The following is an 18628-nucleotide window of genomic DNA, read 5'->3' as shown; positions in this document are numbered from 1 at the left end:
GTGATTTATGGTTGCGAGACTCCAAGCAGTCTTCGCTGCCAGTTCAGTATTGTTACAACTGACAACTAATGAGGCCAGACGGGCTTTCAAGCACAGCACTTAACAGAGGCTTCCATCTCCACGAGTCATGGGCTTTCTCTCCCTCCTATTCCTTCTCCTCCTCTCATCCAGCTCTCTTTTTTCTCTTTTCCATTTGCTTTTTTCATTTGGGGTGGCAGAGAGGTGTAGGCACTCAGCCACCGGAGCACTAGGGAACTAGAAGTACTGACCAACCACAGGCTCAAAGATGACTCTCTCTTTAGTCTCTTTCACATATGAAATCTGCAACAATGTCAGATAAAACACAATCCATAATCAATAACAAATTGCCATATTCACTTAACCATCAACAACAGCAATGTTCAGTGCCCCCCTCCCCCTCTCTCTCCCACATGCACACAGACACACTCAAGTACAACAAGGAGTATTGCAAGTACAAAATAGGTCTTGACTGACAGTACAGTCCAGAACATATATGATGTCAAGCACCATAGTTGTAGCATATCTCGTTTGAGGAAGGAGCAAGTAGGCTATGTAGTAGTGGCCTGGGTAGTGATCATAATTCAGGCAGGGGTTGTGTGTGTGTGTGTGTGTGTGTGTGTGTCAGGGGAGGGGGAGGGGTGTTGTGTTCTGGACTGCCTCTCTCCACTTGTGCAAGACCTCTCCCTATAATCACAAACAGAGTCCCTGGCAGCAGCACCCGCATACTACACCCCCCGCACCCCGCACCCCCGCCTGGCTCCTTGTCAGTCGTGATTAATGGCAGTTGGGCCCAGTGCGCCTTACATTGCCAGTTTCAGCGATGTTCCCCTGACACTTAATGAACTCTGACAAATTTCTTTTCCCTCATTGTGCTCCTCCATTTCCCTCTCCATTTAAAGCACTCCTTGAAACTTTGCAATGGCAGCACCTCAGTGACGAGTCCTTCAATTAGCCTAATGTTACCCTGTTAACTGAGTCTGTATGGTGATAATACATATCGTGATTCTCAAAAATATTAGTTCCTTCGAAAGATAGATAGATAGATAGTCACATATTCTGTATTATATTCTCATTATATTATATTCCAATACTATTGTGTAAATTATATTCTATGTTCTCATGAAAATGCCTTGTTATTACTGAGGCCTTCGTTCATGGATAATATATTTTCCTAGATGATAATGTTGTCTTTTTCGCCATCTGGTGGTCATATTGTTTGCAACATCGGCCACTTAACTTGAGACATGAACCAACAACTTTTTAGCTTTTTAGCAGTTTAACCCGACGTTGGTTTGGCCAAGTAACTAATTGATAAACGATTCCGAGTTTCGAGATGTTGCAATTGTTACACAATAATATAAATGTTATGATCTTTAACTGAATGTTTTATTTAATATGTTTGATAAATTGCGTTTTGTAGTATGAGTTGTGCACCCTCTCAGTAGTTGAGATATGATTCAAAAGTGAAACCCGTTGTTTAAGCTTTCATTGATGATAGGAGACCATTGTTAATATTACATTGGTCACAACCACTATCTTACGTAGACATTCCAATGGCATGCTGTCCTCCTTGTTCACTCAATAAATGCACGATACATATAGTCATATATATTTACATATCTTACTACTTTAAGGTTACTAGTTCTTCCAAGACCTGGTGGACTGGTATAGCACAATTTTAATAGCAGAGCTGGTGCGCGAAATATCAAGTGCGCAGTAGCTTCGTTTGGCAGATTACGGTCAACGCGTGTCGAACAGCAGGTGCTCCACTTTTACCATCTGGAGGTAAAGTTCAGACAGGTAACGTAGCTAGATAACTAATTTGTTAAGCTAGATATCTTTTGTAGTCTATAGCTTGCCCCCGGAAGTTCAGCTGAACGTCTATCGTGCCATTTTATATTTGATCGACAATCATTTCGCACTTTATCAGACAACGGTAGTTAGCTGACGTTTGTTTCGTTTGTATTGCTTGGAGCTTCACAGTGTTAGCTAAAAAGCTAGATAGCTATCGCTAGTTAGCTTGTTTTCAGCGAAGGCCACTGAATGTATATTGTGAAGTTCAGTGTTGATAGCTAGCTAGCGATATTTAGCTTTAGTTGAAAACCACAACTATTCTATACTAACGTTATTTAATTTAGCTGTATTTGGCCTGTCTTGCAAGGCTCATTGTCGAGTCTTAGTTTTCGCCACTGTTATCAGATACGGTCTCAATTTTACTTCATGTAGCAACGCTATTTTTAGCACTATCTACCTAGCTAGCTAAACTTAGCACGATATGTTGAAGCTTACAGAAGCTCATTGGACAGCAATACTATTAAATCAGTAGACCTTGTAGCAAAGTTATCACTAGACAGTAACGTTAGCATAATTAGCGCGCACGCTAGCGTTAACCACTAGGTTTAGTCAGTCAAGCATGTATTGGGTTTCGAAGGTGAATGAACATGATTGAAATGTGTATGACTGCTAGTCAGTGGGTGGAGGCATCTACTTATAATTAACGTAAATGAACTGTTACAGAAGAGGTGACAGATTTTCTACCCTTCCTGAGTCAATCCGCTTAACCAGGGTGTAAGGTCATTTGACGTAGCCGACACCGAAATGCGGGGAATTTTCGTTAACTTTAACGTTAGCTGGCTTGCTGTTTACCTTCTTCACATGTCGCACTTGGGATGCATTCTCGATGGCACTCAAAGCTGACCAAATTAAAAACTCTGAAAGGATGGTAGGATTTTTGTGAAATGTTTTAAATTCTTATAGAAATGCATCAATCAGATACATTTAAGTTAGCATTGTTATTTATCGACGATGTGACTAACGTGACTTAATCTAGCAACTAACGTCGGTCGATTGTTTTCAACATGATGTTATTCTATTGCCCAATTTATCTTTCAGGATGTCAGCGGGTGCCGTCTTCTCCGTTATCCTAGCTATTGGATTAACAGCACTTTTTTCAGCCGTGCACAAAATAGATGAGGGACACACTGGCGTTTACTACAGGTAATTAGGCTGATGCTATATTAATCTTGCACGCACCTTCTGATCTTTGCCCAAGGCATAGCCGTGTAAAGTGGTCCTAATAGTAAAGTAGACTTGTTGGCTTTTGGCAATCAATGTCAGCGTGACGTTTCAAGCAAGTAACAACTCAGTCATAAAGTGTTTTTGGGCTTTAATACAATCTCTATATGTGTAATGACTAGGGGAGGAGCACTCCTAACCACAACGAGCAGCCCCGGTTTCCACCTTATGTTACCTTTCATCACATCCTTCAAGCCTGTACAGGTATGTGTGTGTGTGTGTGTGTGTGTGTGTGTGTGTGTGTGAGTGAGTCAGAATATGCTGCAGGTTGTCTTAAGCTGCTTAAGCATGTTTCTACTTTGCAGACTACTCTACAGACGGATGAAGTTAAGAATGTACCGTGTGGCACAAGGTATGTGTGACACATGGCAATGTAATCGAAATAATAATAGTGTCATCGAATATATCACATTGCCATTGTAAGTATTTGTTATTACATCCTGCTCATATTGCACCAATTTGTGTCCAACAGCGGGGGTGTGATGATTTATTTTGATCGGATAGAAGTCGTAAACTACCTTGTGCAATCAGCTGGTAAAGTCAATATTCTTTTTTGGCTGCTTTTTCCTCAGGCCTATGTAACTGATCACAGAAAAAGTGCATGTGATGTGTAGCACAGATTATACAATAGCTTTTATAGTAGTGTTTGGGTATCTGTGGAATGATGTCAGTAAACAAAGTTGTGTTGTAAAAATGAAAAACTCCAGCCAGTGTTACTTCATGTTTTAAAGACATTTCTTCATATATTTTGCAGTGTATGATATTGTGAAAAATTTCACGGCTGACTACGACAAGGCCCTGATTTTCAACAAGGTCCACCATGAGCTGAACCAGTTCTGTAGTGTGCACAATCTGCAAGAGGTTTACATCGGACTGTTTGGTAAAGGAAAATGTGATGTATTTACTTTTATTGGCTGCATTGTATGTAATATGGAATTGTGATCATTGATGATTTTTTTTTTTTTTGTAACTTGGTGTTTCATATATCTGTGTAAATGCTTATATCTGTACAAACCTGTGGTTTTCTTTGAATAATCATGGAATAATTGAATAAAAACTGATGAATAACAACTGTGAATCTACACAATATAGTTTGCATGCTGCTCTGCAGAAGTAGTGGTTGTAACCTGCATATGATTTATTTGATGTCATTTCTTTTCCAGACCAAATAGATGAGAACCTGAAAATGACTCTACAGGAAGAACTGACAAACATGGCTCCTGGGATAATCATCCAGGTTAGTTGGTCCTGGTGTCTGTCAAAGTTAAAGGAGCAGTCTGCAATTCTGGCGCAAGGTTGTTTGTATTTCAGCTCAACAGTCAGTTAAATTGCACCCCTTCCTTCCGTGTTCCTGAAGCAATGCGTTGATTGGCTGGAATAGTGTATGGCTTGGTCCGAGCTACTCTGTCCCATTTAAAGCTAGGACTCTGTATGAACACCAGATATGTTGTTTAAGACTGGGAGATATGGTCTGAGGTGTTGTGCAAATTGTGTCCCAGACCTGCTTCAGTTTCAGCCAGTAGTGTCGTCCTAGAGTCAGATGAAGTTCCGCAGAACCTCTGTAGATGGCATTGCAAGCTTACTAAAAATATTTAATGGCAAATTGTATGGCTCTCTGTGTTTTGAAGTTGACTTTAGTGCTCACTGTTAGAATTGTAATGCTGTTCGAGCATATGGTTATGAGGGAATGAAAGCTATAAATATTTTCTTGGTTGGCCAGTAAAACTGTAGTTTGATGTCACAGAATACAACACAGTCATTATTTGGAGGCCTAACTTGGCCTCTCTCTCTCTCTGTGTGCATGCAGTGTCAAACCTCATGAAACCGATCTTTATAATGCACAAGAAACAACAATGTGTGGTCCTTTCACATAGACCCTGGAAAGTCTGTAGGCCTATACATTTCTGATATGACTGAGGTAGGGACTAAAATAACAGGGGTATTCCAAGTACATGGTTTAGTGACAAACCTGGGTTAGTCAACTCAGATTAAGTGGTGAACCTCCTAATAGGGTAGCCCTATGGCTTCAATCTCCTATCAAAACCAAGCCATAGGGCTCTAATTTTACGAGGTGTGTCCGCTGCCTGTGTGATGTGCTACGCTGATTCATACTTTTCTATCAAAGGTTTTCACTGTAAATTGTTAGATTGACAAAATATGTTACGTTACACGTCACTCCTCTGGACTGTGTTACAACCTTTGCTATACTTTTGGGTGATCGTTCTTGATAATCGCATCTCTTTTGGAGTAGTGGAAGAGTAGGGACTCTTGTATTCGATAGACATTTTCAATTGCATCAGTGTTTGTGATATCCTGGCAAACTTGTATAGAAGACTGCTATTGTAGTACTTGCATGTGAGTTATATACAAATATAATGAATCTGGAAGCACTCAAAAACAGACAATAGTGCTAAGTAGGAGTGGGCCCAAACTGCATGGATTCCCAGAAAATACAGCTGGGCTGGAGCGTCTCTTCTCACAAAACAATAATTATATAACTAGAGCCCCTCCCTCACATGCATGGTCACTCATTGTATTTTCAATGGCAGAAGTGGCAAAACAGAAAAGCCCCCCCCTTTCCGATTGTAGTCATTGAGTTTTTATTCCTCTCAGCATGGGGGCATTAGCCCAGAGAGAGACTTCCCAGAAATAAGACTTCATTAGATTTCAGTGGGCTTGAACTGTTTTGACTGTTTGGTCAGCTCTCCATGCCTTTTCTTTTTATTTCTGTTTCGGCATGTGTCGTTCCTTTTGTGAACCTGGATAGCTCAGTCAGCAATTGCACTCTAGATTAACTGACTGACAAGTTCCAGTCAAGGCTGGGCGATGTATATCAGATGAATTCTATTGCCTAATGCCTGAATCACAGAATTGAGATTAGTACTTCCTCTGCTGACACTCAACGGCAGCACTTCTTTTTGAGTTACCTTAGAGTTACAACAGTTAAGTTGACGGTAAACAAAGTTTCTTCCTGTTACGTCAGTCACCGAAGAATTCTATTGGTCTGTCGTCGAACTGGTCCTTCATCAGACATGTTAGAACGGTTGCCTTTTTTCAAGTTTGTGTCAAGTTAACGCTGCCGGTAGATTGATATAGATTGTTAGCTGCGAATTACACTTGTCGTGGAGCAATGTTGGTGTATTTAATTGTTAGTGCTAAATAACGTGAAGTCACACTAGGACAAAGATTACACATCACAAACAGGTATAATCGATGGGCTTTTACTATGCCTACTGTCCATGTCGACTGCTTTAAAACTGTACTGAACTGTAGAACTGTATTCTTGTTGCACTCCCGTCATTTCACTTGAAATGTTTTGCATTTCGTCCTGACGTCTGGTTCTGTAGTTGTTTTGTCTTGAGTTCATGTAGACATAATTAGAGACTACAATTGTGAATTTATCAAGATTAAATTTCTTGTCCATATCGCCCAGCCCTAGTTCCAGTCCAGTGGATGTCTATAATCCTCTCTGTCATGGAACTACAGAGACCACTTTAGAGCAAACCAGCAGGGAGGTCACACACAGACAAGACATGATGGAGGATATCAAGTTCTCATCAGCATCGCCGTAGTGAGCCAGAGTAGAGCTGGACTGACGGCAAAGTCAGCTCGCACTACATAGATGAGACCCAGAAGGAAACACTAGATTCACATCCCCAGAAATAAAAGCCGCTCACGAACACTAGCAAGTTCCACAGAACACTATGTTCAACCTGGAACGTTTTGGGATTTTTCACCAATCCTGCTTCCACTCCATCTACTCCTGCTTGGTCCTCTTATCCTCTCCCAAAAGGGGCTATATCTGGATGTGTTTGCCAAAACATGTATAGTAGACCCTGAGGAGTGTTAACATCCGAAGCATAAATCACTGAAAAGTAAACCGACTGTAACAAAAGGCAGAAAGTCATCAGATGGATCAGTAGGTTTTCATGGTATGTTCAGTATTTTGAAGAGGCACAGATTGATAGTTTTTTTTATATAGTTTGTGCATTTCATTGGTGCTGTCATGGTAAAAAGTGACCGGGTGCCAAAAAGAGCCCGGGTGATGTAATGTTGGCTTTCGAACGACTCTTGAGTGACAGTTGCTATACCAACGTTAGCATTACGTCACCCGGGCTCTTTTAGGAAGTCAGACTACCTCAATAACGCGATTTACCCCAGAGCATCTTGCATTATACTTCGCTACCTGAGACCAGCTTGCCTGTATTTTACCTGCAATAAACCAAGCAAAACAACCATGTGCTTGATGTTTGACTGTGTTAGGAAAGTTGTTAACTCACAAGTTTGTTATAGTGTCAAAGTAAGTAAATTTCAACCGGTTTCGCCGCTAGCATCTCGTTAGCGATTAGCAATTCCTCCGTTAGCTGGGGCACATTATTTTACTTAGTGTATAGCTAGCAAGCTAGTATGAACTCTCCCAAGTCTTTCTAAATAGGCCTATATCAACAAATAATTGTAGATCTTAAATTATTTAAGATATTAGCAAATTAACTGGCTGGCTTGCTAAAAAGGTAGATGAACAAGCACCGTATATTATTTAAGATGTTATTAAATTAACTGGCTAGCTTGCTTAAAAGGTATATGAACAAGCACCGTATATTATTTAAGATGTGAGCAAATTAACTGGCTGGCCTGCTAAAAAGGTAGATGAACAAACACCGTATATTATTTAAGATGTTAGCAAATTAACTGGCTGGCTTTCTAAAACGGTAGATAAACAAGCACCGTATATCAGTATATTTTCTCCTTTTTATAAAAACAAATTTCTACTCTAAACAATTTCAATTGAAATGCAAATGATGATGTAAACGGCTAAAATGGAACACTTTATTTACCGGGTAAAAATGTGTTTAGCCACAATATATAGCATTCAAAAAGTAGTATTGACTGCAAATGTTGATGTACAGGATACCGGCAGGTGTAGCTAAAACGGAATACTTAATAGTTTTAGGCACAATATTAAGTGACTAACAAGTAGCTGATGGCTTTCGAACGACTTGAGACTGACCAAAAAGTGCCCGGGTTACGTAGTGTCCGGGTTACGTAATGCTAGTGTTGGTATAGCAACTGTCACTCAAGAGTCGTTTGAAAGCCAATATTACATCACCCGGGCTCTTTTTGGCACCCGGTCACTTTTTGCCATGACAGCGCCTCTATTAAGCAGAATCAATATTTCCATGAAACAGCCTTTTTTTTTTTTGCTTCTTATCATTCAACACACTTCACTTTTCAATCTTTTCTTGACCCATAGGCGGTTCGCGTCACCAAACCCAACATCCCTGAGTCAATACGCAGGAACTATGAACTCATGTGAGTATACAAACCTGGGGTGTAGATCTGATGTCCCATTGAAGTTTGAATTGCAGAATCTGTGGGAGACCTCATACAGTGGGGAAAATAAGTATTTGACCCCCTGCCGATTTCGCAAGTTTGGCCACTTGCAAAGAAATGCGTGATCTTTAATTATAATGGTAGGTCTATTTTAACAGGGAGAGACAGAATATCAACAAAAACATCCAGAAAACTGCAGTTATGAATGGATTTTTATTTGATTGCGGGAAATAAGTATTTGACCCCCTACCAAACGGCAAGAATTCTGGCTCCCACAGACCAGTTATGTGCCCACGAGGCACACAGATTAGTCCTCATTAGGCCTAACAAGGTACACCTGATCTCAACTGGTGACGTGTATAAAAGAAACCTGTCCAAAGAATCATACTTCACACCTTCAACCTCACCACCATGGGCAATAGATAGGATAAGATAAGATGGAATAGGCTACAAAACCATCGGCAAGCAGCTTGGTGAGAAGCAGACAACTGTTGGTGCAATTATTAACAAATGGAAGCAACATCAAACAACTGTCAATCGCCCTCGGTCTGGGGCTCCATGCAACATCTCGCCTCGTGCAGTATCGGTGATCATCCAAAAGGTGCAGGATAACCCCAGAACTACATGGGGGAGCTTGTGAATGATCTCAAGGCAGCTCGGACCAGTCACCAAGAAAACCATTGGCAACACACTACGCCGTAATGGTTTGAAGTCCTGCATCGCTTGCAAGGTCCCCCTGGTCAAGAAAGCACATGTACAGGGCCGTCTGAAGTTTGCCAATGAACACTTGAATGATTCTAAGGAGGATTGGGAGAACGTGATGTGGTCAGATTAGACCAAAATCGAGCTCTTTGGTACAACTCGACTCGCCGCGTTTGGAGGGGGAAGAATGCTGAATATGACCCCAAGAACACCATCCCCACCGTCAAGCATGGAGGTGGAAACATTATGCTTTGGGGCTGTTTCTCTGCCAAGGGTACAGGACGACTCCACCGCATCGAGGGGACTATGGATGGGGCCATGTACCGTGGAATCTTGGGCGAGAACCTCCTTCTCTCAGCCAGGACATTGAAAACACAACCTTAAGGATTTGGAGAGGATCTGCAAAGAGGAGTGGACCAAAATCCCTCCTGAGATGTGTGTAAACCTGGTGACCAACTACAAGAAAAGTCTGACGTCTGTGCTTGCCAACAAGGGTTACTCCACCAAGTACTAAGTCATGTTTTGCTAGGGGATCAAATACTTATTTCCCGTGATCAAATGTAAATCAATTCATAACTGTTATAAAATGCAGTTTTCTGGATGTTTTTGTTGATATTCTGTCTCTGTTAAAATAGACAATTATATCACGCATTTCTTTGCAAGTGGGCTAACTTGCGAAATCAGCAGGGGGTCAAATACTTATTTTCCCCACTGTATCTCTCTCTCTCTCTCTCTCTCTCTCTCTCTCACGCTTGAGTGAGTGAATGAGGTCTCCTCAGAATGAATGAGGTCTCTTCAGTATGCATGATTGTCTATCGTGAATGTGGCTAAAGAGCTGAATTAGTTCAGCATGTCTGAACTTTATGGGAGAGAAGAATGCATTAGAGTGGTGAATATTGTAAAAAATACAATCAATCTGGCTCCAGTATTACGAATGACCTCCAGTATTACAAAGTATTATATAAGATAGTGTCACCGTAATGGCATGCAAACAGACTGCTGCCCACATCACAAGGATCAATTAAAGACCAAACATGAATATACTACATTCATATACATTTGCACATAACATCCTTAGATTCTCTATGTGACTATGGTAGAGGTTGTAGCAAGCAACCAGATGTTAAATGGATGCAGAATATGGTAATTAGTCAAATTTTGGACAGGCTGTGCTCTGCATAGTTTTATTTATTGTGTCATCTTAACACATAAATAACCAACGAATAACAAAAAAAGGAATGACTGCAGAAATACTGCTTGCATTTTCAGCCCATACAGTTGCAATCACAATTCTTGAACCCCCATTGAGTATTAGGCTTATTGGCAAATTGTATAATATTTCAGCTGTTTGCAATAAACAAAGTAGTCAAGAACAGTTTAAATAGTTCAATAAAACTAATATTACCATGGTTTGTTGAGAGTGACGTTTGATTGCATGTTAGAAATATGGCTAAGTCAAAATAATTGTTCAGAGAAGAGATCATTGCCTTGCACAAACAAGGAAAAGGATAAAGATAGCAAAAGCACTGAATGTCCATAGAGATACAGTTGGAAGCATAGTTCGCAAGTTCAAAGTTGAAGGAACAGTGGCTACACTACCTGGACGTGGCAGAAGGAGGAAGCGATCAGCAGCTGCCATCAGATTCCTGAGGAGGCAAGTGGTCAAAAACCCTTGAGTGACTGCAAAACACCTGCAGCAAGACTTGGTGGAAGCAGGCACTGAGTAAGAAGCAGGCACACAGTAAGACGCATACTAAACACTGAGGGGTTCCATGCCCGGACTCCAAGACGCACACCACTACTGACCCAAAAGCACAAGAAAAGTCGGCTCCAATATGCTGAAAACCATATAAATAATCCACCAAAGTTTTGGAATTCTGTTCTGTGGAGCGATGAAACAAAACTGGAACTTTTGGATCAGCTATGGATCAGCGGTATGTCTGGAGAATGAAGCATATGCCTGCCTACAGTGAAGCATGGCGGTGGCTCAGTGATGCTCTGGGGCTGCTTTGCTGCCTCTGGCACTGGAAACCTGCAGTGTGTGGAGGGCACGATGGATTCAGTCAAGTATCAGGAAATCTTAGGAAAAAACGTCATGCCGTCTGTGATGAAGCTTGGGCTTCATTGGACCTTCCAACAGGACAAGGATCCCAAGCATACCTCAAAGTCCACCAACGCTTGATTTCAGAAGAATAAATGGAAGATTCTAGAGTGGCCGTCAGTCGCCTTACTTCTCAGAAAATCTTTGGTGGGATTTGAAGAAGGCGGTGGCAAAACGCACACCCAAGAATATTACTGAACTTGAGGCCATTGCCCATGGGGACTGAGCCAAGATTCCTCAGGAACGCTGTCAGAAGCTGGTGTCTGGCTATGCATCACGTTTGCAGCAGGTCATAACAGCAAAAGGGTGCTCTACTAAGTACTGAAGATGCTTGTCATGAGGGGGTTGAATAATTTTGAGACGGCAGTAGTCATTAAAAGTAGCATTTTGTGTTGAATTTGGATAAAAACCATTGTAATATTAGTTTCATTGAACTACTTAAACAGTTCTTGTGTAATTTGTTTATTGCAAACAGCTGAGAAATTGTACATTTTGCCAATAAACCTAATGTGCAATGGGGGTTGAATAATTTTGATTGCAACTGTATACATTGTTTTCTAAGTGTTTGAATGTGGAGTGTGTGTAATCTTAAAATGTTGTTGGAGACATGCTTAATATACATTAGACAGTGTAATTTATTACAAGCTAGCTGAGTTGGTGTGAGATTGACAAAGACTTTGTCGCTGTGCTAGCTTCCTCTCATAGGATCTAGTTGTTGTTGCGTGAGGTGGTGCCATAAATCAGAGAGGTATTGCGCCCTGTCTACCAAAGTCACACACAGTGCTGTACCAGGTGTGCTGTGGTAGTGGCACAGTCAATACAACAGATTGTTTTTTGTAATACCAGGAAGGCACAAATACAACGTAAAAATCAAGAAATATTAGAAACACAATGCCTCTATGCATTGCAATGCTAGGTCAAGGGTAAAACATAAAGCTATAATACTATTAACAGTGATACAAAATAGAAAATACTGCAACAGCTGGTAGGTTGGACGGTAAGCAGCTACTACCAGCGGTTCGTTGCTGCACATGTTAATGCATACGAATCATATGAGTTGAATGGCGGAGGTGATCAGCTTAGTGAAAATGGTGGATCAAAGGGGCTGTCGGTGTAAAAGGCAAGAGTACAATGTCAAAATATATATACCTCCGTCAAGGAGGTTATGTTTACGATGCAATTTGTTGGTCTTTTTGTCTACCTCCCCGATTTTAATAAAAATTGGTAGAAAGATGTAACAAGGGCCAAGGATGTACCCATAAAATGTTCACTTTCCTTAACTTTGCAAGAGAGGGCATTTGTCCTGCGCTCTCAGAGTGCCCTTCTAGTTATAACATGTAATTCAGTTCAATGATGGAACTATCACTTAGTAGATGTATTGTTTTAATTAAGCATTGTTTGGACAAGACAGAAGGATTGAATTGAATCCAGTGAATGTTCCCGAAGTTGTATGTTTGTGTGTCACCCAGGGAGAGTGAGAAAACAAAGCTGCTCATAGCAGCAGAGACTCAGAAGGTTGTGGAGAAGGAGGCTGAAACTGAGCGAATCAAAGCAGTGATAGGTGAGTGCCAATAACATGTGTTCTATGCTTATTTTGCTGGATGCAATCTTTGTTTTATTTTACCATCATCAAGGGTGTTGTGTTCGATGTCTTGATTTATTGCTGTTGATATAATTCTATAGATTTGTTGTGTCCCTCTAGACACACAGTCTAGTAGTTTTCTGGGAAAGCATCCAAGGTAGCGCTTTCTGTTTAAATTAGGAAATTAAATGAACACAAAAGGAGTAAATGTTTTGCTTAACGTGTTTGGTCTTTCTCTCAGTTTCTCACAGCCTCTCTAATCTGTACCTTTTTGCCTTTTTGTTTTACCATTTTGAATCGCCTCACCCCACCCCTTGTCCACAGAGGCCGAGAAGCACGCCCAGGTGGGCGAGATCAAGTTTTCGCAGAAAGTGAAGGAGAAGGAAACTGAGAAGAGGATATCTGAAATTGAAGGTGGGTGTGCATGCGCGCATGCTAGCATAGATAACAATGTGTGATGCATGGTCATTCAGCATGTGAAACAGCTGTGGAAGGGCTATGTCTTAGAGGAGCACACTTGTGAGACACTCCAGACTTCTCCCTTTTAAATAAATAAGATAAGAAGACACAAAACTCTTTGGCAAAAGGCACAAGACTCAATCTGTCATCAAACCCTCATGTTTGTTTCCCAATATGTTCTGTTTGCTTTTTTGAGCCCTGGAAACTGACCTGCTGCTGTTTTTCATGCTTGTTTTCTCCCTATGTCTTCGACTGACTGTTCCTCTCGACTCCCCTACCAACACAGATTCAGCTTACATGGCCAGACAGAAGGCGAAAGCTGACGCAGATTTCTACTCAGCCCAGAGAACTGCTGAGGCAAACAAGGTTCGAACCCCCCCCCCCCCCCCCCATGAACAGAGTGTGACTATCACATGAACATGATTTCATACGTTTGCATTTTATTCCACTACAAACTCCTAAACTCCTTTCCCTTTCTCTTATCCTGTTCTCCTCCCTCACACTCTCCACTGCTGAACACAGATGAAGCTGACACCGGAATACTTGCAGCTGATGAAGTTCAAGGCCATCTCTGCCAACAGCAAAATCTACTTTGGCAGTGAGATCCCCCACATGTTTGTGGACTCGGGCTCCACGGGAACACCAATGTCCTCTAAGGCCATGGACATGCTGTCGGAGGGAGTCCTGGACTTTGAGTGACTAACACAGGGCAAGACCAAGCACCACTCCTTGGGCCTGAAGCAGTGATGGAGTCCCGCTAGGACAACCCCCTCCCCCCTCCCCCTCCCCAGCTGGTGTAACCGGTAGTGAAACTCAATTGGTCACCTGACAGATTGTGGCAGGAGCAGATGCTGGCTTTTCCCTTAGAGTAATGGAATGTAACTATTCTTAACATGGTGCCCACAAACGCCTTTGTTCTGTACATAACCCTTCCTTCTGCTGTCTTAGTCATTCCTTGCACTGAAGGCATTTAAATGTAGGGCGATGTTATGCAATGTGTTTTTTATTATTGTGTTATAATCATATTGGGTAGTGGAGCAGTGTTTTCCCTTGGATTTCTTACTAGAGCATCATCAGCACCCATGTTGATTACTCCAGAGCAACTCTGAGGAAATAGACTAGCGAGATTGGTTTGTCATTACCGTTGGCCACATTCAGTTCACTCCACCAAATATGTTTATTGCCTGGCCAGTACCAAGACCTATGAGAAGTGCATATATCTGTAAAGGGAAAGCCCTGGTGATACGGTGTGAAATGGAACGCACTGCAATGCTGCTCCTGCACCGTTTTGCATATCAGCAAATTCATGACAAACCTGAAAGAAATGATGTCTCACTGACTGACAGAGAAGCCAGTTTGCAGTGTCGCTCTCAAATTGAGACTTTGAAAAGTGACCGCACTCTGTGGGACCCAAAATACTACCTTTGGCCGTGCTGGCAGAGACTATTGACCGTTTTGGTCATCATAAATGTCGGTCCAGAGTCCTCTACCAGCCTCAACCCTCTTAAAGATCAACAAATAAAAAAAATTACAAAGTAACTGATCAAATAATTTCCTCCAGGCTTGGCTGTGTAGGCCACTGCCAGAGGGGGGTATTCACTGATTAACTTATACAGCATTGTTCATGGGAAAGGCATCCACATCCTGCTACAGCGTGGCAGGAGACCAAATGTGAATCAAGGCGATGGTCATTTTATAGTACCGTTCTGATCCTCGGCTTTGTTTTGGGAACATTTCAGAGGCAGTGATGTCCCACGACCCTTCCAGGTCAGAGGTGGTGTTCATCTCTTTTAATTTAGCTTCCAGTAACTTCTCTCCACTTTTAGCCTCCAGTACCTTCTCTCACTGTTTGATGTGTTTGCTTTCATTTTTTGTAAGCGGCCATGTCTAATGTGGACCAAAATGTTTTTTTTTTTTGCTCCTGTCGTGGCACTTTCTCTTTTTGTCACTGATTTACTGGCACTGAAGAACGACACTTCTGTCAAATTCATTCATTCATTCATTCGTTCTACTGTCATTCTTTTAACTTGGCAAATGTTAATAGAATTGTTTTAATGACCACTTAAATAAACGTGCACATTATTAGTTTTGATACACAGGCATGAATTAAGTTGTGAGGGGATTCTGACCAAAAAGTGTCATTCCTTGTTAAATGACAATTTAACCCTCCCAAAATAAGTGCAGTTTAGCAGTGGTACATTGTTTAGTTTCCAGAAACAGGAACATGAATGCTGTGTGAAATGTTTCTTATGGTCAATTGCATCAGAAGCACCTGTTGATCACACTGGATGGATGTCTGCTGTTTTGATACTTGCAGTAGTTTGTCATGAACCACTGAGTGGCTTCCAGCTCAGGATGACTTGAATATGACTTGAAGGAAACTATTTTTGCACTCTTAAATGATATTGTGGGGTGGGAATGAGTGTATTTTGTTGTTTATACAATAAAGATGTGTAATGGTGGAATTTTGTTTAAGTTGGATTTTTCTTCAGTTCCTTTCTTTAGTTCAGAAAACGCATTACTATGCCCATTTTACGACAAGTTGATATGGTTCCTTGGGATCTTAATGAAATGTCTGTAACATACTTTGGTCAAAATTCCACAAGGATAATTTAAAACCAGCACCCTTTTACCCTGCCTAAAACAGCCCTGCTCAGAGTGACCTGTTCTGAGCGCCTAATGCTAATGAGCCAGCTAACCCCTCCCCCCTCATTCACGGGTGGACCTACAATAGAAACTTGTATTTTAGGGAAAATATGGATGGAGACTGAGACAACGGTGTACCCACACCGTTTTAAACCAGAGTCAGACTGATGGGTAGATGTGTTTGTGCGGTTTGAGCAAGATGGAAAAACTCTCAGGAGGACTTAGGAGGTTGTTAGGTGAAAATTCACCCTATTTACCTCAGGACTCCGGAGCTGCATATAAGTACATTTATTAGACAAACAACAATTGCAATTGGGCTCACTCACAAAACAAGTATGAAAGTGAAGCCCTGATAAACACATCGCACAAGGTTTATATAGACAGAAGTTGAGCGTTCAGCGAGATAACCACGTGGTGGATTTCTGATATCCGAGGCAAGGATGGAAGTTTTGCAAGGTCGGAAGAAGCACAGTTCGAACCTTCTTATCACTTCTGGTCTAAACATGCTCTTGTACATGTACAGACTAAGTGGCACCTAATATTCTAAGTTACACACACGCAGAAACACAGAAAAGCCATGTTCCTGCTTACATAAGTACATGATTCATATAAGGTAATTAATAATACAAGGCACTTGATTATTATATTCTTAAGTCATTAACAGTGTTTGGAAATTATCTCCATCAGTCCCTCCTTTTATCCGTTTCAATGGATAATTCAGAATCACAATCAAAATCACAATTCAAATCAAAATCACAAATCATCTTTCTTAATTCGTCAATTATCAATTTCAATGGATAACCTCAAAATCATCACTCTGAGCTTCATCACATGGATTTTCGGAACATTCGGAGATCATTACTGAACATCACTCGATAAGTTAATCATTTAAAATGTCATCATATTTCTCATCACACATTTGTATACTTTGCATTTGTAGGCCAACATAGTGGATGTCGACTGTGTGTGTGTCATTAGCTCGCCTAGGCTTCAGATAACATTCAAACAAGGTTTCTTTGCTGTGTCCTTGAAGGCCCTGTTCCCCATCAGGCATTCTGTTGGACAACTTTTTGCATCTTTTGTAGGATCAGATCTAAGGCTTTCCCATTATCGGGTGTTATCAGGGACATATGTGCAACATTGGTCAGTACCAAGCATGACACAAATGCCTCCATTCATGGCAGTGCGAATTTCAAGCACGGTTGTGTTTTGCCGCGTTAACCTGGAGTTGGCGTGTAGTTCTTCTCTGATCTTTTGTAGTCTGTCTCTGGTCAGGTTTTGGAACTTCATCTCAGCGTAGTAAAGGAAGTTAATCCAATCTGTGTGTGTTCCGATGACGCACCAGGGGCAGAGGGTAGATGCCAGGCCATTGGCTGCTGGGTTCAAGGCTTTGTAGTGGTCTGGAATGCCTCAGGGAATGCCCAGGCCATCGGACCAGATCCCGCTGTCATCCCCTGCTTCTCTCCTCCCTCGTACGGAATGCATTGGAACGTTCCTCAGGTACTGGTGAGTCTTGGACCTGGGGGAAATCTGAAAAGGTTGTACCAACATTGTTCTAGCACAAGGCTCAGACCAACCCACAGGTAGTGTAGCTCTTAATTCACCATCCCCACTTATCAGCTATGGCTATATCCTGTACTTCTAGAAGTCTGCCATTCAAACACATCCCCGCTATTCTATATTCATAAGGTACAGGGGTCGCCAGGAGTGGTTTGGTCGGCATCCTGGGCCCTGCACAGACTAAACAGACTAAACTAACTTGTGGTACTTGCGTTCTGACGGTCTGATTCACCCATTTCCATCACGGATGATCTTTAGCCAGGCCCCATCGTGGATATTCGTCCAGGGCCTGTGTTTGCTGTATCATTCATAAGTATGTTACTAGAACAACAATGTAAAATCCTACAGTCGTTGCTAAGAGTCCCTCACATCCTCTGGCCCACTTTCCGTAACCTCCTATGACCTTGCAGAGGAAGAGACCTCTTACTCCACAATTTCCACTAGGTTCTAATCCCCCAGGACAGTACTGTATCTTCTGCCAGCGGTTGAGACGAATAGAATCTAAACATCTAAACCCCTTTGTAGGCTGGTCTTCTGTCACAGTGGGCACACCCTGGAAACAGCAAAGAAAGATGATCTTTATTCCTCTGCCTCAGTCGTGTGCAGGCTTACCCGTTTGCATTGAGCCAGAAGTATCCACGTGGCTCTCTCAGCTATTTTGACTGCGGTAGGTGTTGACAGTAGCAGTTGTTACAATATTTCTTTCTTTCGTTGGGATTTAACTCAATAAAATCAATAATGAATGATTAAACATATTTCTCATAAAATATATATAAGAAGTATAAATATATGCTTACTATCCCCACTTATTGAGGCATGTTTTCACCATGGCTCAATATTACAGCATATCTTTTAGTATTGTGAGATCTAATTCTTCAATTGTGTACGTGTCTGATGGTTGTTGTAGTGCAACCTGGTTTGTGGCCTTGTCAGCTTTTTGGTTTCCTAATGAAACCGGGTCTTTTGCATGTGTGTATGCGCAATCAGGGAAATCAGTTCTGCTGCTTGTGCGGAATAGTGTGGAAGTAGTGGCTATGCGTTCAAGGTTTATTTGCTTGAACCATCAACAAACAATAGTTAAATCAGCTTCTGGAAAAGACTTATCTTGTAGGTCAGCTCTGGCTGCCATAGTTTTATCTGTTCTCTGCTGT

At 41.6% G+C, this 18628-nt stretch overlaps 1 protein-coding gene across 4 annotated transcripts; it reads left to right on the top strand.

Annotated features, from left to right (window-relative positions):
- The first annotated feature begins 1697 nt into the window (after positions 1-1697).
- Positions 1698-15736, top strand: erlin2 (ER lipid raft associated 2). 4 transcript variants are annotated; one of them, XM_031570429.2, is made up of 12 exons: positions 1698-1806; positions 2914-3018; positions 3219-3300; positions 3402-3448; positions 3569-3630; positions 3851-3988; positions 4260-4333; positions 8348-8406; positions 12700-12791; positions 13137-13226; positions 13558-13637; positions 13794-15736. In XM_031570429.2, exons 2-12 carry the CDS (start codon positions 2915-2917, stop codon positions 13968-13970), a joined length of 1005 nt encoding a protein of 334 aa, XP_031426289.1. In that variant the 5' UTR covers positions 1698-1806; position 2914; the 3' UTR covers positions 13971-15736. The 4 variants fall into 4 exon arrangements, with proteins under 4 accessions (XP_031426289.1, XP_031426288.1, XP_031426285.1 ...); XM_031570428.2 differs by having other exon boundaries at positions 1716-1821; XM_031570425.2 differs by lacking the exon at positions 1698-1806 and adding an exon at positions 1856-2743.
- Positions 15737-18628: the final 2892 nt, after the last annotated feature.

This window comes from Clupea harengus, chromosome 7, assembly GCF_900700415.2.
Source record: "Clupea harengus chromosome 7, Ch_v2.0.2, whole genome shotgun sequence".
Lineage (NCBI taxonomy): Eukaryota > Metazoa > Chordata > Actinopteri > Clupeiformes > Clupeidae > Clupea > Clupea harengus.
This window is presented reverse-complemented; position numbering and strand designations above follow the sequence as displayed.

What these genes read in the sequence shown, in the direction of transcription:
- erlin2 (XM_031570425.2), top strand. Translation starts at nt 2,691, where the DNA reads ATGCATTCTCGATGGCACTCAAAGCTGACCAAATTAAAAACTCTGAAA. An exon ending in AATGTACCGTGTGGCACAAG is followed by an intron (nt 3,449 to 3,568) that starts GTATGTGTGACA and finishes TGTGTCCAACAG; the next exon opens with CGGGGGTGTGATGATTTATT. An exon ending in CTACCTTGTGCAATCAGCTG is followed by an intron (nt 3,631 to 3,850) that starts GTAAAGTCAATA and finishes TATATTTTGCAG; the next exon opens with TGTATGATATTGTGAAAAAT.